This window comes from Quercus robur, chromosome 8, assembly GCF_932294415.1.
Source record: "Quercus robur chromosome 8, dhQueRobu3.1, whole genome shotgun sequence".
In the NCBI taxonomy this organism is placed as follows: Eukaryota; Viridiplantae; Streptophyta; class Magnoliopsida; order Fagales; family Fagaceae; genus Quercus; species Quercus robur.
Window position 1 is genome coordinate 14,073,286 of NC_065541.1, and position 13,070 is coordinate 14,086,355.

Sequence of the window (13,070 nt, forward strand, 5' to 3'; positions counted from 1 at the left end):
TTTCCCAGAACATACACTCTTTGTCTCTTACTTTCCTTCTTCTTTTCAAACACCCATACCCATTTTCTCCGACTAAGCCTCCTCATCATGTCGCTGGTGAAAAGCCAAGGCTCTTCCCGCTGCAAAGGGAAGGTGGTTGCTTCCGATTCTCCCGCCGTTCCTAATGTGGGCGAGAAGATGGAACGTTCCGATTCGGAGCGGTCCGCTAAGGAAGAGACGCAGCGCGACCCCGACAGTGAATGCGCTCCTTTAATCGACCCGTGGTACGAAGTCAATCCTTACTTTCCAAAAATCCCTGGTGACTATGTACCGTTGCCGCCAAGCCGTGTATTGATTGCCCTTGCCCGGCGAAACCCCGACGTCTCTTGGGCTCCTTTAGCATCTTCGATCCCCGATCTGTCCATTCGCTAAGGTACCTCGCTTCCCGTTCCCCTTCATTTTGAATTTGGGTCCGGCACAGCCTCGGGTTGGAAAGAATGGGTTGACAGTGAGCTTTCTGATACGGGTTTTATGGGTTTATTGCAACGAGCCGGCGTCTTGAAGGCTATAGTCTCATCTTGCTGCTTGTCGAATTTCCAGAACCTCTATAACCTCCGTCATTTGGTTCGGCGATGGTGTACCACCACCCATACCTTCTTTTTCTCGTGCGGCGAACTCACTGTGACCTTTGAAGATGTGGCTAACCAGTTGCTCCTGCCCATTCTTGGCGATGCCGATCTTGCCGCCGCCTTAGAGTTTTTTCCGGAGGAAGAGGCCATTGAGGCTGAATTGAGGAAAATGATGGCCGGAAACACCAAGTTGTCATACTGGGTGAGTTCTTCCTTTAAGTTTTCTGTTGCTGCCCGCCGTACGGCTTTTTTTGCATTTTGGCTTTGCAAATTCGTTTTTGGGTCTCACCCCCATTACGCCATAAAGCTTTTGTACTTTCGTTTGGCTATTAAAATATCTGCCGGGGTGAGCCTACCGTTGGCCCCTATGTTCTTGGGACACTTGTATGTTCAATTAGATATCCTCCGTAGTGATGAGAGTCAGGCTGGGTCCTGCCATATTGTTGCTTCTTCCGTCCATTGCACCATACTTCAGCAGTTGTTGTTTGAGCGTTGCGCTCAGTACTTGACAAAGTGTAGATCCGCTCGGTTTGCCAGAGAGAAGTACTAGTCATGTCCGAGAGTGATTACCGACTTTTGCGGCAGGTTTGAATCTGATTTTCCTCTTACTTTTCGTTGGTCTGGTTTGAAGCTGATTGGCTATTCTGTGGTTGAATCTTTTGATGAGGGCGTCAGTTTCTCTTGGAGAGCCTATAGAAATTTGGGTGTAGATTACACTTGTGCGGATTTTGCCATGGGTTCGTTTGTTGACACCATTGGGACCACTATCCCATTGGTTAGCTTTGATGAAATTGGGATCACCTATCTTGCTGTTACCAATGCTGGATGGCTGTCTTACCTAGCCGATGAAGGCATTAGGTTTGTTCACTATCCTGCCAACCAGGTGAGAAGACAGTTTGGGTTGGATCAAGACATCCCCGATGACATTTCTTTCCTCATGGAATCTCCTACTTCAGTCCGTCCTTTCCTGCGGCACACTGCTTTTGAGTTTTGGAGGAAGCGTTTCAACGCCGTTACAGTTCCCGGTTACTAAGGGAGGGTGTCTATACTTTTCCCACGCACGGTTACTGGCATACAGTGATGGTTACATTTGTGGATGAGCTAGCGGGTAGCCGTGGCTTTTCCCTTATTCCTCCTGAAGGGCTAGGTATGGTTGTCTCAATTAACCCTCGCCTGCTGCTTCCTTCTAAGTCTGTTTTGGCGTATGCTAGAAAACAAAGCCGGTCAGCCATCTTTGAGTGGGACGCAAAGAAGAAAGGATGGTACTGGCATGCTGGTGATTATCCCCCTGGTTGGGAGAAAAAAGTTAAAGTAATAAACATCCCTGTACCGAGCAAGAAAGCGTCTGCCAAACCCAAGTCCGCTGGCAAAACCAAGCCTGCCACCCCACTACCTCCTACAGGTGCTCCTTTGGCTAGCAGAACTCGTGGTAGCAAAAGGAAAACTACTCTTCACCCCGTATCTGCTGCTGAACGAAGGGTAAGTTACTTCTCCCCCTTTTTTTTGACAAAACTTCTTAACTTTCTTGCGGCTAACTTGCTAATTTCCTCTGCCTCTTTTCTTTTAGTCTAAGCATAAGGAAGACTCGTTAGTTACCCACCCCATTTTGCTTGATGAGCCTGAATCTGAGGTAAGCCTATTTCCTTCACTTCTTCTTTTTTTTTTTTTCCTTTTTCGCACGCGCTCCCTCTGCCATGTGTCTTTTTTTTTTTTTTTTTTTTTTTGCTTAATAATTTTTTTTTTTAGGAGGAGCCTGAGCCTTTATCCATATATTGCCCCACTGCCAAGAAAATTTCCGCCTCCATGGGTGTACCCATGGAAGGCTTTTTTGATGGGGCCGATGCAGTATTCGCGATGACTGCTCCTTCTACTGCTACACACAACGCTCCTGCCAAAACTCCCACCCCTTCCGCCGAGCCGGAGGGGTTGGTGAGACTACACCTTTGCCTGCCGAGAGACCCACTCCTTCAGAGGGAGCCATTCCTCTTGCCGTTGTTCAACCCAAGATTACTCCCTCCGTTCTGCCGCTCGTTATTTCGACTAGTGACCATTTTGCAACTATCTCCCAGGCTACAAAGGGCGGTGCCTCCCTTGTTGTTACTCCTTCCTCCATTCCTGGCTCCGCTACCCGTGGTCCTAACATGGACTTATCCTCAGAGGGATTCGATGACATTCTTGAGGATCCTGATGATGCGCCTATCCTGAAGAAGAGGGTTTCCGATTTCGATAAGGAGGGGAGTAATTCGCCCGAGCCTAACTTCATGGGTATGTATCTTTCCATCCCTTTTTTTATTTTTTATTTTTTTATTGTATTTGTGTTTCACTTGCACACCTATCCCCCCGCTTGCAGAGACTTCTGAGGGGCTAGAAATTGCAGCAGGCATGGGAATGACTGCTCCTGCCACACCTGTAGCGCCTATTCCTGCCGCACCTTCAGTACCCGTTTCAGCCGTACCTACTACTCCTGCTTCTGCTGTGCCTACAATACTTGTTTCTGCTACACCCGTAGCCCCCATTCCTGGTAACTTTGGCAAGTTTCCTTTTCTTCTTATTTCATCTTCTTTTTCTGCAAGTCTTCTCTTCCCGTGCCATGGTTTTTTATTTTTATTTTGCCTTGCATTTCCTTTTTTTTTTTTTTTTTTTTTTTCATAAGTCCACTCCTTACTATCCCTTCTCAGTTTGAGGCGAGTAGTAGCTCTGCCACTGTCCCGGATGACGCTGTGACCTTCCTTGCCCGCTTTGACCAGTCGGAGGTTAACGACCTTGGTCCGGCAGACTTCTGGGTTTTTGGTCCTCTTTATGTGGACTTTTATGGCTTCCAAGTCCCCGAGGACTGCGTTTCTCACCTAGTGATGATCTACAGCAGTCATGGCAACTTCATGTAGGAGTTTTGTCTTGGCCGTTCTGCTAGGGAGCACTTCTTGAAAATGTTAGGAAGCGTGCTGAACGACATCGAGCATAACTTCATCGACTCTGTTTCTGCCGAGAGAATCCTGCAGTGGAGAGCTGTGATTCAAGAACTCATCAGTGTGGGTTTCGCTATAGAGTTTGTTCTTGATCATCTACGTGAGGTTGCCTGAGCCCTTTTTATGAGGAGAGTTCAGCCAGCCATTGATGCCATAGATGCCCGTATCGAGCTTTTGAAGAAAGAGGTGGTGGATTTGGAGGGTCGTCGTGAGCGTCTTCTTTCCGGCGTTGGTGGGCCTAGTTGTTTTGGAGATCAGAGTCTCATTTCCGGACTTCATTGATGATGGCGCGGTTTCCTTTCCTTTTCTCTGTTTCTCTGTTTTTGTTATGTCACACAGAACAGTTATATGTTTCCTGCAGTAGTTACTTGGCTTGTGTTTGCCACAGTTTGGGTTTGTAATAATGCTACACTTTACTACTTTTTCTTTACTATTGCTATGACATGATGATAATACTTCGTACTTTTTCATTGCATGCTTATGAAAGCACGTTACAATTTCTTCTGTGACATAGTCACTTGGAGGAATAAAAAAGAAAAAGTGAAGGAAACATAAACAAGAAACTAAAGAAAGGGACAACCACATAACTTTCTTCTCTAAGCAAAATAACGCTTCAGTCATTTTCCATTGATGGGATCCATCAAATCCCTGCCATCCATTTGAGTTAGGCGATAATACCCACTTTGATGCGCTTCCCTTATCACAAGGGGTCCCTCTCATTTTGGTGCAAACTTGGATGGTCTTGCCAGACCTCGCCTGACGTAGTCTGCCACTTTCAACACTAGTTGTCCTTCCGCAAACACTCTTTCCTTGGTCATCCTGCCGTAGGCTTCAGTCATCTTTTACCTGTATCTTCGACTTCGTTCTTGGGCTTCTTCCCTCCTTTCATCCAGCTCTCCTAGGTCTTCGAACCTTTCTGCAGCGAAGACTTCTCCCTCTTTTTCTTTTTCTCGCATTTGCATGACCCTTAGGGACGGTGTCATTATTTCTGCCGGACTCACTACTTCAGTTCTGTAGACTAAGGAAAAGGGTGAAAAGCCTGTGGCTGACTTTGGTGATTTTCTGTAAGCCCAGAGAGCATCTAGCAGGTGCATCGCCCATCCTCCCGTATACTCTTGGCTCATCTTGTTGATGATTTTTATGAGAGCTTTGTTTGTTGCCTTTGCCATAACCTGGATGTCCCTTTCTGCCACAACTGCCTCATCCTTCTCTTCTTCTTTACCTAGACTTCCTTCAGCAACGCAACACGCCAAACTTTTGTGTTGCCCTTTTTGGGTGGGACCCACTTGCATCTCACCCGTGGGCCCCACGCATCTTCATAATTTATACACGATCCTGCCATCAAGGCCTCGGACCCTGATGCACTAAGGTATTTCGTTTGGCTCTACGGTAGGCGCTTCTTTTCTTTTCTTCTTTCGCGCCAGTAGCTCTCTTAAATCAGGTTCTGGGTCATCTTGAACATCTTCCCACCTAGGCACAAAGGTGCCTCGTGGCTTTAAAACCGAATTTTTCCTAGATGGAGCCCATTGGTCATAAAACATGGTTTCCACCAAGTGGGCTTCTGCCTGCTCAAATGGCGAGGGGTTTGCAGCTATGCGTATCATCCTGCCATTCAATCTTCCTTTCACACATTGGTGGTAGGTGGATGGGACTAGTCGATGCTTGTGTAACCAGGGTCTTCCCAAAAGCACATGGTAAGATACTTCCGTTCTGACCACATAGAAACGAGCTAAAGAGGCTATAGGGCCTACTTTCAACCATAGATGAATGTGGCCTGCAGTGTACTCACCTCTTTCATCGAACCCTGTTACTTCCATCGGGCATCCTTAGATCTTTTTCTCTGAAATTCCTGCGACTTGCAAGGTGCCCAACGGAATGAGGTTTACGAAAGCACCTGTATCCACCAGGGCCCTCTTGATGGGGGTTTGATTTATAGATGCTGCTAAATAGAGGAGCCTCCTATGATCTGGGTGCCCCACCTCCATATCTTTACTGCTAAACATGATTTCTGTTGATTCCTGTAGGAGGGTCCTGTCTTCTGGCATCTCTGCTGACAGGCACTCCACCCCTGCCTCGGAGGCGATGCTTACCAAAGCCTCCGTGGCTATTTTTCTTTCTTTTGCTGTAAGTCCCAACTGGTCAAATAGATTTTTGAACTTGGCACTTTGCTGAAGAGTGGTAATTGCCGCGGTAGGCAGGGCCAAGTTTTCTTCCTCGTCTTCTCCCGGGTCTGCACATATCACCACTACTACTACACCCTTTCCCTTGTGGTTTGGGAGTGGGTTTCTTTGGACTTCATGTTGGGTTAGCTCTAATGTGCCTTTTTTAATCCTGCGGTGCACCAGCCTGCAGAGCGCCCAGCATTCTGCGGTGGGATGTTGTACATAGTTGTGCAAGCGGCAGAAACAAGGATCCCTCATTTCTTCCTCCGTGGGCTCTCTAGAGACCTGGTTGGGTTTAAAGATCCCATCCGCTATCCATTTGTCAAGTAGCACATCCAGCTCCTTAGGAGTGCATGGTAAGAGTGGGGGCGTATCATACTCCATCCCCTCTGTTTTCCTTCTCTGATTTCTAGTGGACGCCGCCATAACCTGCAGGGCATTCCTCTTGTCCAAACTGGGTTTTACAAACTGAGCCGTCTTTCTAGCCTTCTGCAATAGCTATGCAAACTGGGAAATCTCTAGATTTTCCAGGACATCTCTGAATTCCCGAATCATATTGGTTATGCACATTTCTACTAACGTCTTTTCTTCACAGTGGTCGTAGCAATTGAGTGCTATGTCTCTGAATCGTTTGATGTATTCTATCAGATCCTCTCCATTCCTTTGCTTGGTTTCTTGCAGAGTTGTGAGCATTACCGTTTCTTCCCCGTGAAAGTATTTAGTGCAAAATACATCCACCATGTCATCCCAAGTTGGGATTGACCGCCAATGTACCAGGTGTATGCCTGGTCGCACAGTGACTTTGAAACTCCCGCAGACATAAGTCCTCGTCTGCTGCGTAAAGGCCAAGGGTGTCAATAAATTTGCTCACGTGTTCTACTGCACTTCCCTTTCTGCCATCGTACTGGGCAAAGGCCCTTGGTTCATACCTCTCGGGGTACGGTTTGCTGAGTACTTTTAGAGGATAGGGAGGTCTTCGTGTGTAAAACCTCTCCTTTGGTGTTCTGGCTCTCTCTTGCTCCAAGAGAGCTGCTACTTCGGCCATGGTAATGAAAAGTTGTTCTGCGTTCCGTGGGACACCTCCTGCTAGTGTCTCTTTTCTGTCAGCCACATGATCCGGGTCATGCTGGCTGCCTTTCTCTTTTGTTTTGTCTGCCTTCAGTTGACGGATCTCTTCCATCATTTGTTGCTGCGAGTGCTGTAATGATTGCAATACTTCGATGAAGGTGTTGGCATTGTCCGCGGGGACTCTTGTCTGAGGCTGAGGATCAGCCCCCGTTCTGTTGGCACCTTCTGTTTGGTTAAGTTGTTGTTGGTGAGGCGTTGTTGGCCTGGACTCTGCTTGTGAGGGTACGACACTCATATTCCATATTGTCCTGGACTTTGGTGGCATTGTTTGCAAGGGGCTCTGTTTTCTTTTCTTTTCCTTTGCCCCTGTCTATTTCCCAACTCCCTAGTGAAGTCGCCAATTTAATGTAAGGGCCTTTTTTGTGTGTTGTGTGTTGGACTGCCTCCTGCGGTAATAGGCCCGGATGTTTCTAAGTAAGGGAGTTAGGGCCAGTTCAATTGTAACTCAACTTGAGTCGGTTTGTGCACAAACTTATGCATTGTCTGCCAGGAGTAGGCTTATGGTAAGCAGAACTGTTTCAGACGAGTTACGGCAGGCATATATGATAACAATAACCAAAACAAAGTATTCTGACTATTTAAATAAATGACTATGTAATCCCTACTTATAAAGCATAATTATAGTCATGATAATGTCATTCACAGAGAAAGTAAAGGAGAAAAAATAATATGAACTAATCAAATGGGCATAAATCAAGTTTTAAGTTTAGTCTGCCAAAGCAAAACCAAAGAGGGGAGAACGCCTCTTCTCAATGCAAATAATCTCCCAAGAAAGAGATCCTGCCGTGGGGATTAATAGCTTTGAGGGAGTCGGACCTGAATGGTTATTGCCCAAAAGGAGTCTTTATTATGTTTTGGAAGAGAGCAGGATTTGAAATAGGAGAGAGGGAAAATGACCTACTGATGCATGCCCATTATACTACCTCTCCTTTTTTTCCCAATTTCCTCTCTTTTCTTCTCCGTTTTCTTTCTTATTTCTTTTTCTTTTCTCTTTACTCTGTTTTTTTTTTTTTTTACTCCCAGAATGCTCTGTTTTTCGGTCCTTGTCTCAGGGCACGGCAATGGCCCTTTTATAGTGCTTGCCGTGACCAATGTTTTACCATTTTGCCCTTTAACCGCTTTTGTCTGGTCTTGGAGTACTTGCCGACCACCAAGTCTGTGCGACATTCACCCTTGCCAGACAGAGGCAGGTTTGTTTCGTTCCTCAGTCTACCGTAGCATTTCTTTCCTGCCACGGTATAAATGTTTTCTCTCTCTTTCCCTCAAGGCATGCACCCAACGGTTCCCCCTCAAACTTGCCTCTTTTGGGTGGTCTATCATCCCAGCAGGACGTACCTCCCAAAAGGGCTTGGGCAGGAGCCGCAAAATAGATCTTTTCCCCTCTCCCCACCACCAAACTATACCCCCTTTACCTCTTACCTCCGGCCCATGGCCCCAACACGTCCTATATTGGCTGGGTACAGGCTGGTGGTGCCTGGGCCTTGCGCGTGCTTCCCTTTCAGATATGTCCAAGAGTCTGCCTGCTGTTCATGCGTTTGTCGTGATCTGGAGACTCTCCATTTGTGTTTTCTGACCTTTCATGTGGGCTTTTCTTTGGTTTCCTGCTCCATTCAAGAGCTGGGCTTTGTCTTATGATGGGCCTTACATTTCTTTGGTCCACTCTTGATTTTCTTTATTTTCTGCAACGTTGAACTGTTATTCCTGCCGTAATAACTCAATCCTGCTGGACCTCTTTTGGGCCAGCCGCTTATTCCTTTTCTCAGTGGCTTGTCACGAGCATTGTTTTGCTTTTACTTATGGGCTTCTATGTCCCTTTGGGCATCCACGGCCCGATTGCTTTCTTTGGGTTTCCTCGGCCCATTTGCTAATTCCACACTCCCATGGGCTTTTTTACTAACTTCATTGGGCTTTCCCAGCCCAATAACCTTATTCTTGTCTTTGAGGTGCATGGGCCTGCCACAAACCCCTTACTCTCTTAATTTGCATTGCCTTGGGCCTACGGTGGCCCTTTCTCGTTTTTCTACCTCATACACTACCTATGAGATGCTATTTCTTTCTTTCCTGGCTTCTTTGAGCCCGCTTGCCTCTTCAAGACCCATTTGTTTATTTGTTGGGCTTGTGATCCATTATTCCTACCGCTTGGGCCTAATGGGTTTTTGCTGTCTATTTTGTCAATTCTTTGTTGCCCTCATTATTGGGCTTCCTTTCTGTCTGCCTGGGCTTCCACAAATGGCCCTCAACATTTATTTACTTGGTTATTATTTGGGTCAATACTTTTTCCGCCGCTTGGGACCCCTTTGAAACATCCTCAAAGGCATCTGAGACAATTCTTTTTCTGGGATTTTGTTCATCTTTCAATGGATTCCAGCACCTGGGTGTTTTTCTTTTGTTCTTTTTTTGGGTTTGAAAGCAAAGAAATTGTTTTAAGCTTCTGTGTTTTTGGAAATGTGGAGAGACCCTAGAACTCCTGTTAATTCTTTCTACCAGATCCACCTTCAGTGCACTTGTGTTCCAAAGACCTTGAGATAAATTAATCACCCTTGAGATAGATCATAGATGGTATAAATATGTGCTCAATTTAGTTTTTCTTGCATGAACGAATACCAGAATACATAATTCCTTAAGGGTCTCAATAAAGTTTTTGAATCAATTTTATGGAAGCCTTAATAAAAGAACTGCCTACCTTTCTCCAAGCATTAATGCTATATGACAGTTTTTAGACCCCTTAAACAAATGAATTAACCCTAGATAATTAGCCAAGTTGTTACTTAGTCAAATTAACAAGTCTAGGTTAACACAAATATATCATATCATACATAGCAGAGGAAAATAAATAAGACAATGATATGATCACCCAGGAAACCAAACCGGTAAAAACCTGGGGAGGATTTGACCTAGCTATCCTCAAGGTAAACTTGAATCCACTATCAGAAAGAATCGAAGTTCATACAAAAGGACTTACAAGCATCCCCGCTCGACTTCCTAATGCTACCAACCAGTAGAACTTACTGACACGACCACATGCAAGCTCCGAATCTACGGACTCCTTCTTTCTTTGGATTCCACCAGCTACAAGCACCCCCGCTTGTGTAATCTTTAAGTTTTAATGGCAGCAACTGTTTTGATCATCAAGGTTTAGAGAATGTCTCTTCCTTGAAAACCCTAAGTTTGTGTAAAGGAAAGCTCCTCTAGATCTCACAAGAGATTTACACAAACCGCAATATGAGCAACATTAAAACGTGGCTAGGGTTTGCCTTTTATACTTAGGACAAATAAAAAACCCTAAAAACGTTTTAAACACATAGGGCTGAGTTGGACGAATCTGCAGAAAAGCAATCTGCCCGACGTTCGATCGGTCGAGCCTAAGCTTCGATCGATCGAGCCAGGCCGAAAGCCACACTGCTTTCTGCTTTACACTCGATTCCAACTTTACATTGACATACAACTTTGAACTAGCTTTAAACACTTCTAAACACATTGTTTTGATCATGGTTTGCCAACATTACAAATTAGAATTCTAAAATACATAATGTCCTAAACTTTAGAACCTAACAAACTCCCCCTTTGGCAATCCGTGACAAAACACAACTTAGAAGCTCAAAGTTTACAAATGAAAAGCCCTTTACAAAATAATGCTCATAAACAAAAATTTAATCCTAACTACTATCCATCAGTTGCAAGTGTAGACAGCAGCTCAATTGAATCAACCTGTATATTTCCTGAAACACTAAACAAAATGCATAACCGCATGTGTGGAAATAATACAAGTTAACAAAATAACTTCTTGATTTCAAACAACACACAAATAAAGACATATATCAATGAATAACTCATAAATATAAATCAATAAGCAGTTTGAAACAAGAAACAAATAAAATACCAACAAAAACATAAAACTCCCCCTAACATGAATATCCAAAAAAAACAAGGAAAGAGCTAAAAAAGTTAAGTACACAGTGAAGCACCTAGATACAATCTAAAACTCCACAAGCTCCAACCAAAAACAAAAATCTCCCCCTGAAAGCAAAAACTCTACAAGTACTCCCCCTTTTTGTGGCGGAATGCCAAAGGGCACACAAGAAATCCATCATCAAAAGGGAGGTGGTCTAAACTGTGCCAACTTCGCATGCAAGGCACGGATCTCATCAAGCACGTCCACCAAAATCTGTCCTTGAGCCGCCTGAACGGTCAAGAGATGATCCAACGTGCGACGAATGTCTGAATCATCCGTAGCAGTCGGTGGAGGAACAGCAGCATCAGCATCAGCAGCAGTACCTGAAGGCTCAGCTGCATCTATACCTGTAGAAGAGGGAGGAGGGGGAACACTACTAGATGACGCACCTCTAGGACGAGAAGGAGGAACCCTCAACTGAGCAGCTCTCTGACGAAGAAAGGTGGCACCTATAGGAGCTATCACATGAACAGGCTCACCTGACGGAAAACCATCTAAACCCAAATAGAGCAGAATCCTATGAATGAAAATAGGATGAATCAGCGCATGCCCTACGGCAGAACTCCTATGAATCTCGTTCAAAGAACGAAGGAACAAGTGTGGAAAACTGATAGACGCTCCAGAAGCAAAGGCGTACAAAAACACACATCGCTCTAAAGGGATGGTGTAGAAGTGAGAGATAGGCCACACAGAATGACACGCTATCCTAAAGAGGAGATAGGCAGTCTCGGTAAGCTCAGCAGACATGATCCGAGGATCAGAACCCCACTGGATAGATGACCCAGTGATGTAAGATATGACAACATTTAAAGAAGGTGACTCATCATAGGGATAGACAGCATCCCGAACTACCAGCACCCCTAGAGCATCAGCCACCACCCGAGGGTTAATAGTGAACTCTACACCTCGTATCCAACTCCTAACAAGGGTGTTGGAATCATAGATGTGGCAAGAGAGATTCGCATAGAACTCTCTAATCAGGGCGGTCGGAGGTGGATGATCTATCTGTACGAGAGGCAACCAACCCCTAGACTCAAAATTAGCCCTAATGGCTGGATCAAGCGCATCTAACACAACAGCTCGCTCAGACCAGATCTTACGCCTACAGATCAAGGTGTCATAGGCTTTTCTACACTTATCATTCTTAAACAGCTCTACTCTAGGTGGAGAAACAGAGGAAGTGGAAGTGGTCCTATTAGCTCTAGTTTTCCTAGGCATGGTGCTAAGATAAGGATCAAAACACAGAGCGAAAGAACAAAACCACAAAACAAAAACCAAGAGCAGACTGCAAGTTAGCACAAAAAAAAACAAAAAAAAAACAAAATCTATATGATGCATGAACAAGTTTAAATGTCATGATGCATGTGCTAATGCAGTGAATCAAGTCAAAAAGGTTCAAATTACAAAATTGGCTTGACATAAAGGTTTTTTTTTTAACACAAAAAACCCCAAAAATTAGAAACCACTTGATCAATTTTTAAAAAAATTGACGAATTGATCATTGCACATGATAGAATAACAATAATAATGACTAATTACATCAATTGGAGAAGCCAATTTCATCAATTTAAGCCTAATTTGACAAAAACCCCAATTCGGATCAAATTCAAAACCCTAGAATTTTCAATTTTTCAAAAACCACCAAATTGATCAAATTAAATCATAGGGAACATCAATATAACATCATGGCACAAAAACCCATTGATCAATTACACAAGAATTGACTTGAATCATCAAAAACCCCAATAATTTTGAAAGTGTTGAAAATAGACATGAGAATGCATGAAAAATGCATGAAATCAAGAAATAAACTTGAAAAAGATGGGCAAAAGGGTCTTACCGGCTTCTAAAGACAAAAACCCAGCAAGAATTTTGAAGGAAAACAACAAAAATTGATGGTGGAGCCAAGTGCCAACGCGGAGAGAGAGAGGAACTTTGAAAAAGTTTGAATAGTGACTTTGAAAAAGTCCTATTCTACCTTCTTTAAAAACCAGAAACACGAGTTTCGATCGGTCGAAAATCAGCCTCGACCGGTCGAAACAGACAGAGGCTCCCTCTCTCAAAAAATTTAAAATTTTTAAAATTTCGATCGGTCGAAAAACAGGATGGACCGATCGAATCAGGCAAAGGCTCACCAAATTTTTTTGGAAAAACACAATTTTTGAAAAACAAAAAGATTTGACTCAAAGCATTAAAATTTAAGACAAAAAATGCATGAGTATGAGATGATATGATTTTCCAAACAAGAATTTTA

General features: G+C 44.2%; 1 protein-coding gene across 1 annotated transcript; it reads left to right on the top strand.

The window, feature by feature from the left end:
• The first annotated feature begins 510 nt into the window (after window positions 1-510).
• On the top strand, window positions 511-1,641 carry LOC126695906 (uncharacterized). The gene is made up of 2 exons (XM_050392701.1): window positions 511-1,109; window positions 1,194-1,641. Exons 1-2 carry the CDS (start codon window positions 511-513, stop codon window positions 1,639-1,641), a joined length of 1,047 nt encoding a protein of 348 aa, XP_050248658.1.
• Window positions 1,642-13,070: the final 11,429 nt, after the last annotated feature.

Bases quoted from the DNA above. Each gene is read 5' to 3' on its own strand.
- LOC126695906 (XM_050392701.1), top strand. From the start codon at position 511: ATGGGTTTATTGCAACGAGCCGGCGTCTTGAAGGCTATAGTCTCATCT. The intron at 1,110-1,193 runs GTACTTGACAAA...CTTTTGCGGCAG, and splicing joins TTGTTTGAGCGTTGCGCTCA to GTTTGAATCTGATTTTCCTC.